This window comes from Danio rerio, chromosome 9 (genome assembly GCF_049306965.1).
Source record: "Danio rerio strain Tuebingen ecotype United States chromosome 9, GRCz12tu, whole genome shotgun sequence".
NCBI lineage: Eukaryota > Metazoa > Chordata > Actinopteri > Cypriniformes > Danionidae > Danio > Danio rerio.
The window spans coordinates 14,544,491-14,562,812 of NC_133184.1; the positions used below are offsets into that span (position 1 = coordinate 14,544,491).

Genomic DNA, 18,322 nt, shown 5'->3' on the forward strand with positions numbered 1-18,322 from the left:
CATGGTCCAGCCTGAAAACCTGCCAGTGACCAACTCACATCTGCAGCTTCTCCAAGATGGACGTCCAGCACTCTTCAGCCTTTGGCGCCCAGACTGCAGCTCCACACAAAAGGTTTGACCAGAGGAAAAATAGTTGTGCCAACTGAGTCTGGTTACGCTCTAGATTTTTTTCCTTCACTTTTGTCAATTGATGAAGTTTGTTCTTTGCCACTGTCTTTCTTGAATTAGAGACTTATGGAGCTATGGATAAATTTATTTGCTTTTCAGTGTTTGGACCTTCTGCTTTTCACATTGAATTGAATATGGCAGTGGTCACCAAACTTGTTCCTTGAGGGCCGGTGTCCTGCAGATTTTAGCTCCAACCCTAATCAAATACACCTGAACAAGCTAATCAAGGTCTTACTAGGTGTACTTGAATCATCCAGGCAGGTGTGTTGAGGAAAGTTGGAGCTAAACCCTGCAGGGACACCGGCCCTCCAGGACTGAGATTGATGACCCCTGGAATATGGAGTCAGACAAGAGGATATAAGTTTCAGTGACAAAATGTATCACATTGATTAGATTAGATTCAACTTTATTGTCATTACACATGTACAAGTACAATGCAACGAAATGCAGTTTAGGTCTAACCAGCAGCGCAATAGCAGCACGTGCAGGATACAGGTAAAAGTTATAAAGAGCAGTTATAGAAAAACTATGGCGATATTTACAGATGAATGTACTATGAACATTATATACAGGTTGTATTAGCTTTAAACAGAGATACAATACAATACATGAATATATGTACACCTTGTTATTAATAATCAGAAGTGTGCAGATAGATAAACATGATTAGAACTGTATATGTACAGTGGGTGTGTACATAATTACAAATGTCCATGTGCACTGGGTATGTGCAGTTCAAATAAGTGTATCATTGCTATGTTTTTAGAAAAATATGGATAAAAAAATTATTGCTTTTTACTGAAATAGCCACCTGTAAAATCTATACCTGAGGTATTTATTAACACTTTTATGATTTTCTGTTTAATTTAGAAGAGTTGTAATTTTATGGACTATGTTTGAGATGGTCAGTTTTTAGATTTAGCTCAAAAATGTAATAAAAATTTAATAAGACAAAATAAAAAAATAAAAAAAGTCCATGGAAGATAAAGTAATGTTTAACCATTTACTGCATTTTAAATTATCATATCATTGCTAAATATATTAATTTTTGTCATGTGTGACATTGAATAAACACCACTTCAACAACCAGTCACACTACAATGAGATTTTGAATGTATACATAGCTAAATATTCATGTGGTGTGATGTTGTTTCTCGTCTTCTGCGTTGATTATTTGCTGTGTTTACGTTTGAAGTGAAAGACAAGATCGCAGTGATGGAGGGTCTCTGTCCATGTATGGAGGTAATGCGTTGGATTGGATTGTGTGTGTGGTCTGGTCGTGAAGGGCTGTCTATAAACTAACAGTGTTTCAGAGACGGTGGCTCTCGTCTGTCTTGCCACAGCACAGCTGCAGAGCGAGGTCAGGCGCTGAATTAAGGCTGCAAACAGATTTTCGATGGATTGTCTGAGATGAGCTGGACTTAAATGGGACTGAAATGGACTTGATGTGAAATTTGGCCCAGCGGTGTTGGGAGTTTTTCTTTCAGGATCGATGTGCAATGGAATGTAGTCGAGTTGGAGAAAAGACTGTGTAGATACATGATATATTAACAAACAGACAGACAGACAGACAGACAGACAAACAGACAGACAAACAAAGAGATAGATAGATAGATAGATAGATAGATAGATAGATAGATAGATAGATAGATAGATAGATAGATAGATAGATAGATAGATAGATAGATAGATAGATAGATAGATAGATAGATAGTTGGAGAAAAGACTGTGTAGATACAAGATATATTAACAAACAGACAGACAGACAGACAGACAGACAAACAAAGGATAGATAGATAGATAGATAGATAGATAGATAGATAGATAGATAGATAGATAGATAGATAGATAGATAGATAGATAGATAGATAGATAGATAGATGAACGAAAGGACAGATAGACATACAAACAGACAAACAGACAGACAGACAGACAGACAGATAGATAGATAGATAGATAGATAGATAGACAGACAGACAGACAGACAGACAGACAGACAGACAGACAGACAGACAGACAGACAGACAGACAGATAGACAGATAGATAGATAGATAGATGAACGAAAGGACGGACAGACGATAGATAGATAGATAGATAGATAGATAGATAGATAGATAGATAGATAGATAGATAGATAGATAGATAGATAGATAGATAGATAGATAGATAGATAGATAGATAGATAGATAGATAGATAGATAGATAGATAGATAGATGAACGAAAGGACAGATAGACATACAAACAGACAAACAGACAGACAGACAGACAGACAGACAGACAGACAGACAGACAGACAGACAGATAGATAGATAGATAGATAGATAGATAGATAGATAGATAGATAGATAGATAGATAGATAGACAGACAGACAGACAGATAGATAGATGAACGAAAGGACGGACAGACGATAGATAGATAGATAGATAGATAGATAGATAGATAGATAGATAGATAGATAGATAGATAGATAGATAGATAGATAGATAGATAGATAGATAGATAGATAGATAGATAGATAGATAGATAAACGAAAGGACAGATAGACAAACAGACAGACAGACAGACAGACAGACAGACAGACAGACAGACAGACAGATAGATAGATAGATAGATAGATAGATAGATAGATAGATAGATAGATAGATAGATAGATAGATAGATAGATAGATAGATAGATAGATAGATAGATAGAGATACACAGACAGACAGACAGACAGACAGACAGATGATAGATAGATAGATAGATAGATAGATAGATAGATAGATAGATAGATAGATAGATAGATAGATAGATAGATAGATAGATAGATAGATAGATAGATAGATGAAATGACAGACAGACAGACAGACAAACAGACAGACAGAGAGATAGATAGATAGATAAATAGATAGATAGATAGATAGATAGATAGATAGATAGATAGATAGATAGATAGATAGATAGATAGATAGATAGATAGATAGATAGATAGATAGATAGATAGATAGATAAACGAAAGGACAGATAGACAGACAGACAGACAGACAGACAGACAGACAGACAGACAGACAGACAGACAGACAGACAGACAGACAGACAGACAGATAGATAGATAGATAGATAGATAGATAGATAGATAGATAGATAGATAGATAGATAGAAAAACAGACAAAAAGAAATAGACAGATAATTTAGCAGAAAGACAAATAAATAAGTTGACAGCAGTCATAAATATTGTTAATCATACTTTATTAAATAATAATAATAACAATAAAAAAGACCTTTTTTTCTTCTGTACAAAGTCTACAAACAACAATATCTGAATGTTCTGACCAGTGCCGGGATCTCCATGTCTTTTGGTGTTGGCCTCCTGTCCCAGACAGACGAGGTAATACTATCACAGCTCTGCAGCAAAGCCCAAACAGGCCAGAGCTCCAAGGCACTTGGAAAAGAGTCAACAGAGTCCAATGAAAAACCGAGCTGAAAATACACAATCTCTCTCCCTCTTTATCGCTGTCTCCCCCAGCAGCTGAACCGTCCGTGTCTCCGGCTGCTAAGACAAGCCCCTCGTCCCGCGCCTGGCTCACCCATAAGTCAACAGGACTCCCAGCGTGGCTCAGGGGAGCGAGAGGCCGGTCTGAGGTACAATAAAGGAATTTTACACACACTGTGTGTCTCTCTCTTCACCTCCAGGTAAAGCATTGTGTGAAGTTCTCACCATTCTCCCAGGCTTGCACCCAAAACCTCATCTTGTTAGTCTTCGTTTTCAGCAGCCCAAAATAAACCACGGAGTAAACAGACAGGTGAAATGTAAGCAAGCAAGCAAGCAAGCGTAAGGCCTGACTCTTCCGAGGCCCCGGTGGCTTTAAAACCCAAGGACTGGTGTTTCAGAATGGCTCTCCTCCAAAACAGTTTGCTTAAGGCTCGATTGTTTGTACATGAAAGTGGCTTGGGGATTTTCCAGCTCCTTCACCGGAGTCTTTTGTTGCTTCAAGAACAGGCTGAAGAGACGAGAAGGAGAGAAACCGAAGATGCTCTCGCTCTCTTTTTCCACTCTCACAACACTCTTTAGCTCAGTGGCTCTGAATCCTTAGCAATCCATAGGTTGCGATAAATTAGTCTGAAATTGTCAGCACAGAGTCTGCGCTTAAAATCAAACCGTCAAAAGAACAGAGAAGAAAATAATAAGCGTCACAAAAGACAGTCCTAATACTTCCGTCTAAAAAGGATTTGTTTTGAAGGTAATACAGCGTTTTTTTTTGTCCTCGTCGTCTAATGGTCACAACAAAAACATTATGCTACAAACAGACTTGAACTTAAGTACAAAACATTTATAAACGCTTGTGGATAGTGGCAGAAAAACGGAATGGGATGGAAACTTAAGACACGAGTCTAAAACTAAAAAGGAGGCCGGGATTTCACAAGAGATCTGTCTTCTAGTCCTAGTGCCTCTTCCTCTTTCTTCTAACTTCCATTAAGCATTATTAGATTGTATTTTTCCTTACAAATCTAGAGCAATATACATTTCTTTATAGAGTTCTTTTCTTCTTGAAAGGGTTTGGGGGAACGTCACTGGGTTGATATGTGTTGATCAGCGCTCAGCCGTTACCTCTTCAACAGCCCTGGTCAGTCAGAAATCAGCCCTATTGTAGCGTGATGTGAGGTCCATTCACAGTTTTGGATCAGGCCGGCACTAGTTGGCAAGCGGGCAGAGTGTTTTTTCTCAGGCCTCGGAGCAGCAGCGTTGTTGGTTGATCTTCACCTTGTGCTTGATGCCATCGTACAGTTCAAAGTTGTAATTCTCTAGTGTGGTGGTGCTGCGGGATGACAGGCCGTTGTAGGAGCAGGTGCAGTAGAGCAGGAGACCTGCACACACTGCACCCAGCAGGACACCCAGTGAACTCATGACGATGATGGTGACCAGGATGGGGTCCAGCGTGTAGAGCCAGGCATTGTCCTTCTCTGAAATACGAGTCACCGGAGGGTCTCGTGAGGGGTTTGGTGTGGTCCAGGCAGGGAATGGATACTCTAGAGGCAAGACATAGAAAAAGATTTAGATTGTGCTGAAATAAAAGTGTTTGTTTTGAACGTACAACAGGGAAAATAAGTATTGAACACGTCATGTTTTTTTTTTTTCCTGGCAATAATATTTCTAAAGGAGCTGTTGACATTGAACCAGACAAATACAATACAGACATCAAAATAAACTATTAAACAAATTAAATCTTAAACATTAGTTATGTGTAAGAACAATGGAATTACAGGAGAAAGTCCTGAACTACTGACACATTTTCAATACTTTATTAAAAAGTCTTTTTTGGTGATGGCAGACTAAAGACATCTCTCATGTGGAGAATAAAGTCGCATGATTTGCTCAGGTGTGAGTTTTACACAGACTTCAACAGAGTGTAAGAATCTTGATGGTTCTGTGGGTCTTGTCTATTAAATTTGATCTCATTCATTCATTCATTTTCTTGTCGGCTTAGTCCCTTAATCTGGGGTCACCACAGCGGAATGAACCGCCAACTTATCCAGCAAGTTTTTTACGCAGTGGATGCCCTTCCAGCCGCAACCTATCTCTTGGAAACATCCACACACACACTCATACACTATGGACAATTAAGCCTACCCAATTCACCTGTACCGCATGTCTTTGGACTGTGGGGGAAACCGGAGCACCCGGAGGAAACCCACACGAAGGCAGGGAGATTATGAGGGAGGGGTAGAAGTGTGTTCCACACAGAAACACCAACTGAGCCGAGGTTCGAACCAGCGACCCAGCAACCTTCTTGCTGTGAGGCGACAGCACTACCTACTGCGCCACTGCCTAACCTAAATCTGATCTTTAAGTTGTATTCTCAATTGGACTGAACTCAGGTGATTGGCTGGAAATGTAAATTTCTGATACATATGTGACCTGTATGTGTCTGGCATGTATGTGGCGTATGTTTCTGGCATATATGTGATATGCTTCTGACATAAATGTAAAATGTTTGTTTCTGACATTTATATAACATGTATGTTTCTGGCAAAGGGTCACACTTTATTTTGATGGTCTGTTTGTAGAGTTTAAGTTACATTGCATCTACATGCCTATTAATTCTCTTTAGACTATTATTAGACTGTTACGTTGGGACAGGTATAAGTTGAAGTACTTGCAAAATTTATTGTAGTCAGTTAAATGCCTGTTGAAGGTTTGTTAAATGTCACTATCAAAAGATATTAAGCAGACAGTCTACAAATACTCAAATGGACTATCAAAATAAAGTGTTACCAATGTATGTTTCTGGCATATACAGTATGTGGCATGTATGTTTTTGGTATATATGTGGCATGTATGTTTCTGGAATATCTAAAATGCATGTTTCTGGCATATATGTGACATATGTTTCTGGTATATATGTAAAATGTATGTTTCTGGTATATTTGTGAAATGCATGTTTCTGGCGTATACATATATGAAATGCATGTTTCTGGTATATATGTGAAATGCGTGTTTCTGGCATATATTTGACGTGTGTTTCTGGTACATATGTGACATGTATGTTTTTGGTTTATATGTGACATGTATGTTTTGACAAATATGTGAAATGCAGCCTTCTGGCATATTTGTGACATGAATGTTTTTGGTATATATGTGAAATGTAGGTTTCTGGTATATATGTGACATGCATGTTTCTGGCATCTATGTAAAATGTATATTTCTGGCACATTTGTGACATGTATGTTTCTGGTATATATCTTACATTTATGCTTCTGGTATATATGTGACATGTATGTTTTTGTTTTATGTGAAATGCATGTTTTTGACATATATGTGACATGCATGTTTTTGGCATATATGTGACATGCATGTTTCTGGCATATACAGTATGTGACATGCATGTTTCTGGCATATATGAAAAATGTTGGGTTTCAGGCACATATGTGACATGTATGTTTCTGGCGTATATATGACATGCATGTTTCTGGCATATATGGAACATGTAGGTTTCTGGCATATATGTGACATGTATGTTTCTGGCGTATATGTGACATATGTTTCTGGTTTATTTGTGAAATGCATGTTTCTGGCAAATATGTGGCATGTATGTTTCTGGTATATATGTGAAATGCATGTTTCTGGCAAATATGTGACATGTATGTTTCTGGTATATTTGTGATATGTATGTTTCTGGTATATATGTGACATGTATGTTTCTGGTATATATATGACATGTATGTTTTTGGCATATATGGAACATGTAGGTTTCTGGCATATATGCGAAATGCATGTTTCAGACATATATGTGAAAAATGTTTCTGGCATATATATGACGTAATTTTCTGGCACCTATGTGAAATGAATGTTTGTGGGATACATGTGATAGGTATTTTTCATGTGTGTGCCATGTACAGTCATCAACATGTAAAGTGAATCAAAAATGTTTTTCAAAATTATCCTAGGACCAGAATGGGTGTTTTTCGAAAGTTTTAAGACAACTTTGATGAAAGGTAATGACCATTTCATACACACATACACACACACACACACACACACACACACACACACACACACAAACATACATACACTTTGTAATCTGATCAACAATAACACCATATTCTTTATACTGTACATTGTGTATTAATTTTAATTTGAGTACTGCATTAGACTAAATGGAAATGTTAATTCTATTTACACATTGTTCTTTTGTTAATTTGATTGTCCTTATTTGTCCTTATCCTTTTGGATAAAAGCATCTGCTTAACGATTAAATGTAAACAAAAAAAAAATCACTAGCTTTTATCTCCTTAATCAATTTAATAGATTTTGGTAAAAAAAAAAAAAACCACAAGTTAATTGACAATAAACTTGATTTTGCTTGGACCACTGCACATAGTTTTATGTTAACAATTTAGATATTTACTTAAACTAAAAAAAATATTAAATAAATAGTGTGCCAAGCTAGATTTATTTTAAAAGTATTTCCTAAAATCAGGTCTTAATATCGTCAGAATTGTGTGTTTGTTATGCAGCGGCCACTCATTTTCACCCGCATTTGTGTATTTGTGCTTTTAGTCTAAAACTCTATCTTTGTTTATTATCAAAACACACCAGTTTGCATTTGAAGGCTAATGAATAGATTTACCTTGACCAATGCGATCTCTCCCTTTGAATAAACGATTATTCCCAAGGTCTTCAGGTCTTCGCTCTGTTGGAAGACAAACACAACCCAAATGAACCACTCAATGCCCAAGATAAGTTGAGGGTGAATTAAAACAAGCTTTTTTTGTTGGTATATTCCAAGAAAACATGTACACTATTTTAGCATGAGTCAGTAACAGCAGTGTGAGTGCAAAGTGGCCAACATAACAAACACTGCACACTCATGATCACGCAGACTTGTGTGTTTTAGCTATGAAGTCTGTTTTACATCATTAAACACCAATAAAAAGGAGCACAAACCACTTTAGCTGCAGTTTGTAGAAAAATATCACTTTATTGTAACATTCCATACAACATTTCCAAGACCACAAATTTTAACAGGCTAAAATATACCTCATACTGTGTGTATTTAAACAGGCTGAAAATGCTGCGTCGAAAAGAGAAAAAGAAACAGCTTATACAGATGGCAGGGTCACAGCCCTACATTCACAAAGGACCAAAAGAAAAGTGCACATAACCATAAACTTATCAGAACGTGTGTCAAACTGATGCAAATTAAGCATGATGAACATTAAAAATGTATGATTAAATACTTCAACAGACCAAACTGATTTAATCAGCTTTAAATTCTGTAAATAAAACATTTGACCTGTTTTTTTAAAGATAAAAACATATAATGTATACAACCTGGAGTCATTTTTGCACAATAATAATAATAAAAAAATCTGTTTCTCCAGACATTATGCTTTAGACGTCTACCGCCTTGTCTTGTCTGGGTCTCTGAGGAGTGAGAGCATATGCTGTTTTGTGCAGGTACTATCAAAGACAGACTCTTGGCATCACATAGGGCCCTTCTGAGTGCTTTTGCTCATTAATATCTTTCGAGAGACAGCAAGAATGCTTGCGACAGACTTAATAAAATGTAATCTGGTCCATTACCTAATTAGAAATATGAAGCGGTTCAAAGGAAACCTCAAGAAAGCAGCCACAGTAGATTAAAAACATTTCATATGATCACATGTCATTTTAAGTAACTCATATTTCACTAAGAATTAAATTAATACTTAGACTAAGAAAACTAAATAGAGAGTCATGATTGTTAAAAGCTTGATAAAAATTCACACATTTATTATACAGGCATACAAACATCCAGGATTTGAAACATTTATGTCAAATGTAAAGCCCAATGTATACTTCACCTTTTACATGTACGCATGAATTGTGTCTTCAGATTAGTATGCGTATAATTTAGTAACTGTGCACTTTTTAAATCGCACATGCGCATTTAATTAATTAATTTTTTTTGTAGTAATCGTGCATCAAATTGGAAGGTAGTCAAAGAAAAACAACAATGTACCAGTCAGGGTCAGGTGAATGTTAAGACAAATATGAATGGCTATGATGATGAATGACTGTGCAAATAATTAAAAAACTGCAGATCATACCTGTGAGCCCTACATTGCTCCAGCCTGATCTCACGTGGTAACATAACTATTTTACGTTTGTTAGATTAGGAGCTAATTTGTATGAATTCGGAATTTGTACAAATTTGTACAAATTCAGTAGTATGAAAATGTAAAATTTTATAAAAGGTGGCGTGGCAACATACCCCGCTTCTAAACCTAACTGTCATTGAGGGATAAGCAAATCGTACTAAATTGTACGAATGAGATCGTATGAAATATTCACTAAATGATGATGTTATGTTTTGCCGTGAGATTGTATTGATTGCTCCAGGTAACATAGGGGTAATCCTACACCCATTTTTAAGATACTTCTACTAAGTTCAGGCTCAAAATTCAATTCTATTTGATTAAAGTTATTATAGTTATATAGTGAAGTTAATAATTAATTTTTCATTTTAATTTTTGGTTTAATTAACATTAAATATTGTCACGTTAAGACCCAATGCACAGACTCAAATCAAATCAGAAGTCGCATAAGGAGGAGCATCCTTTCATAACCATGAAGCGTGTTCGGAAGTCCAGCCTGATCTGAAATTTTTTTTTAAAGGCGGCGTGTCCCCAAACGTAAATCATAGTAAAAAGTATGAAAAAGATTGTTCAAATTAATATAAGTTAACTACTAAATAAAAAATAATAATAATACAAATTTTGGAAAATTGCATTTGCCAGTTATGTACCATTACACAAATTGACTGATTCATAGGCAGGGCGACGGAATGGGAAAGAAGGGAATTCGCCCATTTTTATGATCGAGTGTTCTCAAGCCAAAATAATAATAATAAAAAAAAACAAGATAAAATAAAATGAAAGCATAAGTCTTTCGAACAGCTCTTGTCATTATTTCACTTTTGAGATCATGGGGGCTCCCTGGTGGTTTAGCAGTACTACAGTATGGTTTTAGGGAGAATCGGTTCTGTGTTGCTGCCATCTTTCATGAGATGATAGTGGGATAGAATGTTAAAATACTAGGAATCCTGGGAAAAGAGTTGACAGGTATGCTGTAGGTCAGGAGAGATACTGAAACTTGGGTCAAATGCCTAGGTACGCACATGAGGGAAATGAAGTATACTTTGAAAGTTTTTGCATTGGATGTTTGTGTATGCATCAAAAAAATGAAGAATACTTTGGGCTAAAGGAATCAAATAGCTGCTGAAGACGAGACAAGACTTGACAATTTTTGACACTAGCATTGATACACGTTCAATTGGGGGGCATAGAAACTCAAAAAATGTGTTGCATATTGCAACTTAAACAAGCGAGTTTTTACAATCTGGGAGTGCTACTGGGATCACTGAAGAAGACTCGAAACTGAAGTGACGTCTCGCATGAAAAGCCGCCGTGTGTCCCAGAACACATTCTACTGTATAAAGGATTAGCCGGGAAAAGAGGAGACAATGCTCCGTTATGAGCCTGCCGGGTCAGGTGGTCTCTCTGGCTGTCTGTGGGGATCTTTCATGTGCTTTTGTGTTTTAAACAAACCCCTTCAGACCCTGGATTTTGCAGAGAAGTTCTAAATTTAGAGCAGGCCTTTTCTTTGATCTCGCCTTCCATCTCCCCACACATTCTTTAGCGAGGAGCAGATAAACGGGCGAGAAAGGGCCAGGCCGTCCGTGATGGGGGATTATTTTCACCTATTGCCAGATGGAGGACATAACAAGATATCAGGATTTACTTTCTCCTTTCATCCCAGTTGCTTTAGATGAAGCCAAAATCTGACGCGCCCGCCTGACAGATGCTTTCAGTAATGGATGAAGCCTCAGACTCTTTATGTGTAAAGAAGAAAATGTTTTGTTGGGGGAATTTCCATCCTGAGCTCTGATGGTGCTTATTTTATGTGTTTGTTTGGCAAAGAGGAGAACACTGAACACTATGTACTTGGACATGACATCTAAGATCATAGCATTTTTTTGAGGTATACAACTAAGTTTCACGTAGCACATGAAGCAAATTCTTAAACTGGGATTTCGAAGTGCATTTTAAAACATTCACCTGCATATATAGGATGTTTTGATACACAAAAACAAATCTGCAGCAAGATTGTCATATGCAAATAATGCTATTAAAACAAAACGCTATTGTTCTTTTTATCTACAAAAATAAAAAATAAATAAATAAAACCCTTGACTGATAAAAGGGCAAAAAAGCCTCCCAAATTGCAGATAAGAGATTGAATAGATTTAGTAAGACATCAGCAGGTGTATTGAGTGACACTATAGAGGGTGGACTTGGAGATGGGCTCATGCTAATGTGCCAACTCACTCCCTGAAGCAAAATCAGCTAGCAAAGCACTCCTGCACCGTCTGACATCTGGCAGATTTACAAAGCTTTTCTCTTCTGCTCTTTTACAAGACTATGTGTAATCGAAATCTCGGGGGGAACAACACACAAATACACACACCGCTTTAGTATTGGCTATAAAAATAAAGTCAGTGCATCAGTTCGCTGCATTTGCACTTCGGTTTATCTCAGCTGAGCATGAATACGAAAGGATTAAATAATAAATGAGAACAGTGATCGGCTTGAACTAGCCCAATGCCACTGAAACGTCTTAAGGCCAATGTTGTGTCAGTCAGTCGGCCAATCAGAGAAGTAGGCTGGCTAAGGCAGGGTCATGTGACCTTTGCATATAGGCAGAAAACATACTATATCTCTTTAAACGTACTGTAAGTGCCAAAGCCCCAGTGACTTTCAGAAAAAGAAGAGTTTATATATAGACACATATTGACAGATTCTGGGAAAAGGAAAACAGCCTTCAAAATGCTTTTAAGAAGCTTCATTCAATAGTCAAAGAAGACCAAACAGATTACTGGAACAGACCGAATCCATTGCTCTACTGTACCGAGCTACAAAAGAAAGATAAAAGGACCAGTCCTCATAATGTAAGCACTTTGTAGAGGGTACCAGGAGTTTAACAATTCAGTACATTAACATGGCACTAACCCTTCCCCACATATCCTGACATATCTCCAGCAAGTACTTTTGTCCCAGAGTGTTCATACTTTTGTCTTTTTTAAGCTTCTTGTCAAACTCCTCAAGTGTTCTTGTGTGCACATGAGATGCGGCACACGTGCAAAGAAAAGTTTCCTGGTTGTTACGTTGCCTCCCTTCTGCCACTGTTTGCAAGCTCTCTTTGGAGTCTGCCAATGCTGCAGAGTTCTCTTGACTGTACAATAGGATTGGTCATGAACAGGAGATTAGAGCTTTTCACAGTTAGGTTCCCATCCACACACAGAGAAAGAGAGAGAGAAAGAGAGAGAAAAAGAGGTCCCTGCAAATCAGGATTTTGGCTGGATGTCCATTCGGCACAGCAGATCTCCTCCTTCCGAGCTCTGGAGCTCCACAACAGAGTCACAGAAAACTTGTCAACACTGGTGCTTATATGTGTTCATGTCTTCTTCGTATCATTCTTAACTTTGAGGGGCACCACACTGGTGTCCTCGAGGGATGAAGGGATTCATCCATGTCTTCTCAGCACTGGGAACAGGGCTCTTGCTTCTCTAACCTAATCGTGAGCATCGGCTCTACCCCAGACCCGGCGAGACCGCCGGTGCCACCGCTGCCTGTATACTGTCCCGTGTATGTGCTCTGGTAGGACACAGAGTGCTGGCTCTTCTTGGCCGCCAGGTGGTAGCGATGGCAACACAGCACCATGACCAACGTGATGCAGCCCAGGAGGAAAATGGCTCCACCTCCGGCTATTACGTAATACCAGTAAGTGGGCATGGGCTGCAGGGACACTGTCGTGTCAACAGTGGGGTTGCTCCAGCTAGTTGAGGCTCCCCCTGGTGGAGAGACACAGAAGAGTTGGCTTGGGGTAGAGAGGCATGCAGACTGCATAGCTTCAAGCCATCTTGGATTGTACGTGAATGATTTTGCTCTGATTTGGTGCTGCATACAAACAAAACAAACACAGACACGCAAATGCACATGCACGTCGCCTGTCCGCGGCCCCTTAGCAAGGACACAGATCGAGTTTTACCCTACTAAATCATATTAGGAGTGCAAACGTGTGTTTTATGGCGTGTGAACAGATGACACATCTCAGATACAGTTCTTCCCTTGAGATGTGCTGATTCTCTGTGGAATCTGTGCTACTTATATATGCAACCTTACTGTGTAAGAAGACATAGGCTGATGTCAGCACCTTTTCTCTTTTATAACATAGTATATTGGTGAGAGTGTGTGCGCAGAGGTTTTTCTTTCTAGGGGGAAAGTTTTGTGTTCTTTCAGGAATGGATCTGTGCCAACTTCATCTGCCTCAAGCCAAAGTCTTCCATGAACCCAACCCAGCGGTGCATGAAAACTGCTCACCCATCACATGTACACACACACACACACATACACATACACATAAACATTCACCAATCACTCATTCTATTCCCTTCATTTCAAGTTAATCTCGTCTATGCAAAAGCACGCATGTAATCTAGGAATTCTAACTCTTTGGGAAACTGCTATGGGAAAATGAATATTACTTGCACTGGGAATCATTTCCTCTTCAATTAAAAGAAAGGGAGTTAGTTACTAAAGGAATATGTTATCAGTGTGCTTGTGCGCTCCACAATCATTTAAAATGGAGGATTATTCCACTGCAGCTGAATCTCATTGACCGCAATCATACAGCTGTTGGGGAATAAACATATAATATTCATAGCAGCTCAGCAGCTCACACACACCACCAGTGCAATGCTCACAACTTGACAAAAATAATATATTATTATTATTATTATCCCTGGAAAATATTATCAATATGAATATGCCCCAATAATAATAATGATCATAATTATTTTATATTATTTAATGAAAATAATACCAATATTTAGATGTATGTATGTTGATACCATGACTAAGATAGTATGATTTATGTAAAAACTTGTACTGAAATCTTACATAGAATAGGTTATATGCCAACGGAATCTACAGGCCACATTTGATGATGTTTAGCATGACCCAACACTATAACACACAACATGATGTGGGCTACAGATGCATGCTGGGATACAGCCCATGCTTCAAATATATAAATATGTATATATATATATAGCAAAACTGATGGTGGGGACAATAACTGTAATGATGGAAATGGTTTGACATCAAGGCACCAACGTCACTGAACATACAACTGCACACACAAAATCTGGCACAGAATCGGATTCTTTTAAACTTTTGTTTTGCGGAATTGGAAACAGACTGTACAGAATCCCAGTGTGCTGCTGGTGTAAAGCTTAAACAAAATACAATGATTATCAAAAGCCCTTCAGGTGATGCAAGCTGCTAGGCAACAAGCAGGAAGCACAAACATTGGCACAGGAAATGACAATATGCCAGAAACTCACCAGTCATTTCAGGAGGGAATGCAGCAAAGGGTTCTGAAACAAGAGAGGGGGGGGGGGGGGGGGTTGGGAGAGAGAGAGAAAAGATTAAAAAATAAACTGGCACCAATAAAATCTGTTCACATGAATAACATTGCAGATGGAATCCTGACACGCGTGGCTGTGTGTGATTAATATCATACAAATAAATCACTCAGAAGCTCTAAATCCTTTACAAAATTAAATCTTATGCGCTGTAAGTGATATTAACTGCTTCAATAACTTCCAAAATCTTACTCAGGACACATTTTTGAGGGTTATCTGTCAGACAGGCAAATCCCTCCATGATATTCATTAAAATCAACTTCAACAACATATAGAAAATTATAACTCCCAGAAAACCTTTAACTCATTACAGAGACATTTTTGAAATGTCTGAACCGAGACACACAGGTTAAGAAGAAAAAAAAAAAACGAGACAGAAAGAGTGAAGAGGGAAGGATAATGGGATTGGGCTGTGTGTCATTTGGCAAACTGCGCTGCACACACACTCCAGAATGCCAGAAAAACAGAATGCCAGTTCAGAATGTTTGGAACGCAGTCACTTTAAAAGGAAACTCTGCAGAGAGACAGGGGACAGATTTGGCAGCGATTCAGGCACTGGCGCATACACGCCGAACAGCTTTAATTAATAAGAGCAGTCCCAAAGCTCGGGCCCGTGGTGGAAGTGTGTACGTGAGCGACTCAATGTAAGCACGTATGAGAACTCGCATCGATATCTTGATTTAAAACTAATCTTACTTTGCAGATCAGTGTTTAAATATAATAAGTCATACATCCTCAGAGGACAAGCAATGTTTTGCTCTGTAAATAACCTTCGTAATATTGTAAGTGACTGGCCGTGTGGTGCTTTTTTTACATTAATGTCTGTTCTTTGTTTGTGAAAAGCTACACTGTTGAGAGCGCGGCTGCCTGGTTATTCCCTGGCATGGCTCTGGAAAGCTCTGTTTACAAATAAGAGAGGAGAAGGAAAAGAAACTAATGAAACATAGATTGGGATCAGAGCCCACAGGGTGACTGTGGCCTAGTTTTCGGCTTTTGTGTGAGGCGAGTACTTGAAAAACACTTTCCATGTGATTAATTTTTCTTAGGCTTGAGTAGGGTGGGCATGGAAATCCACTGTAATATAGTCAGAATGAATCGATTGGTTTCGTACAACACATTTGATAAAATAAAAACCAATATTCCTAAAAATGTAAATAATAAAACCTAATTGCGTATTTAATATTAGTAGACTTTTGGCCAGCGGAGAAATTAAAATGGTCGTGCCCAACTGAGTCTGGTTCTCTCAAGGTTTTTTTTCTTCACTCTCATCAGGTGAAGTTTTTTTTCCCTCTCCGCTGTCGCCACTGCCTCGCATGGTTCAGGATTGGTAGAGCTACGCATCGATGAATTTGCTCTTCAGTGTTTGAACTCTCAGTAATGATTAAATCACACTGAACTGAGCTAAACTGAACTGAACTTAAACACTAAAACCTGAACCACACTGTTCCAGCTACTATGACCATTTATGTGAAGCTGCTTTGACACAATCTACATTGTAAAAGCGCTATACAAATAAAGCTGAATTGAATTGAATTAGTAACTTGATGAGATTCCCGTTTTATTTACAAGTTTTATTTGCATTTGGTGCCTGGCATGTGTTCACTTGGTCCCCAGTGCCAAATTTGGTGGGTAACGGCTGAAAGAGAGAAACAGAGAGAGTTCCAGTTGTTGATACTTACGTGTGCACTGCTCAAGATCAATGCTGGAGCTCATATGGATGTTGTCAATCCGGATGTGTCCTCGACTGCCACGCTCAAAAAATCCTTCGATCACAACCTTCAATTTAAAAACAAACAAAAAAAGGGAATTAAACTTGTATTCTTCTCAAGTCAATCTTTAGCATGGTATAAACTCTCATAGCTTATTAATGTGAATGTACCTGATATTCTTTAGGGGACTGAGGCAGAATGGTGCGACCTTCCCTCCACATGGACCCCTGGTCTCCTTTCAGTGTCCAAAGCAAAGTTTCCTCTTGGTCGTCGTCCCGCAGCAGCACACGAAGACTTTCCTGACCTGCACCCCGAAGCTGGTAGTAGAAGAGCAGACAGACGAGACGCCGTTCGGGTCCCACCGATGGGCTCAATAACCGTGCCCGCTGAGGCTCTGACATGGGACTCGCTTCCACATACAGGAAATTCCCAAAATCTGCAGCAAAAATGAAACAAGTCACAAAGTTAAACATCTAGAAATTACTCTATGTGTTGGAGTTGTTTGGAGATAAACTCTACAGGACATTGTCCCTCCAAGGTGGCACTTACACTAATGCTTTTTTTTTTTTTGTTTGTTTTAAAACGCATATGTTCACACCTGTTGTCCACATTATTCTGTCATCTTTGACCCACAAGAATGACCCTGTTTAAAACTGCTCCACAATTTGGTTGTCTAAAGGCCAGCTCATATTGTGAGAATTTTTATAATCCTGAACGATTGTCACATGTCAGACTGCACAAACATAGTTACACTGTATGATGTCAACCGTCATAATGTCAGATTAAAGATGGACCAAACCAGGAAGAAAACTCCCCTGGAGATTGACTTCATCCACCCACGACACTTTCACTATCTCGCGTTTTGAAATAATTCCTCACACCAAACGTAAACAATCTGTAGCGGCAATTTTGCACACGGTGTGTCTTAATAATAAAACCAAGAAGGAAAAATCTGTTTTGACATTTCCCCACGTTCATTTCAATTGTCCATGATAAGCATCATAAAATTCAGAGCTCCTATTGGTTCTTGGACATGACAGCTATTGTCACACTGCAGGAAAGTGTCTGACATTTCAGGAATCTTTTAGGACTTCCCAAATTTGTCTCAGATGACAAAATCGCGGCCAAAATCTCACACTGTGAGCAAAGCTTAAGACAAATTTGGGAAATCCTAAAAGATTCCTGTCATCCTAGGCTAAAATCTGTGGTCTTTGATCATTGATGTAACATGTTCATCAAAAGCCTCTTAATAGTTATTGTGGTCAAATCTTTCCTAAGGGGAAGTTCTGGCAGTGTTAAAAGATTTCAGACACTTCCCTGCAATGTGACTTCAGCTATGACAAGCATTGAATCAATAGGAGTGTCGAATTTGATAACATAATCAGCACAACTTCAAACCACCACAGAAAGAATTTGTTTTATGACCTGCTCCA

General features: G+C 38.4%; 1 protein-coding gene across 3 annotated transcripts in view; it reads right to left on the reverse strand.

The window, feature by feature from the left end:
* Positions 1 to 3,441: 3,441 nt before the first annotated feature.
* Positions 3,442 to 18,322, reverse strand: part of nrp2b (neuropilin 2b) — a 138,011-nt gene continuing 123,130 nt past the window's right edge. Inside the window, 5 exon segments of one of the 3 annotated variants that reach the window (NM_212966.1) lie at positions 3,442 to 5,179; positions 8,281 to 8,343; positions 15,100 to 15,132; positions 16,860 to 16,956; positions 17,060 to 17,325. In NM_212966.1, the coding sequence (NP_998131.1) occupies positions 4,875 to 5,179; positions 8,281 to 8,343; positions 15,100 to 15,132; positions 16,860 to 16,956; positions 17,060 to 17,325 (764 nt within the window). In that variant the 3' untranslated portion in view covers positions 3,442 to 4,874. 3 annotated transcript variants of the gene reach the window in all.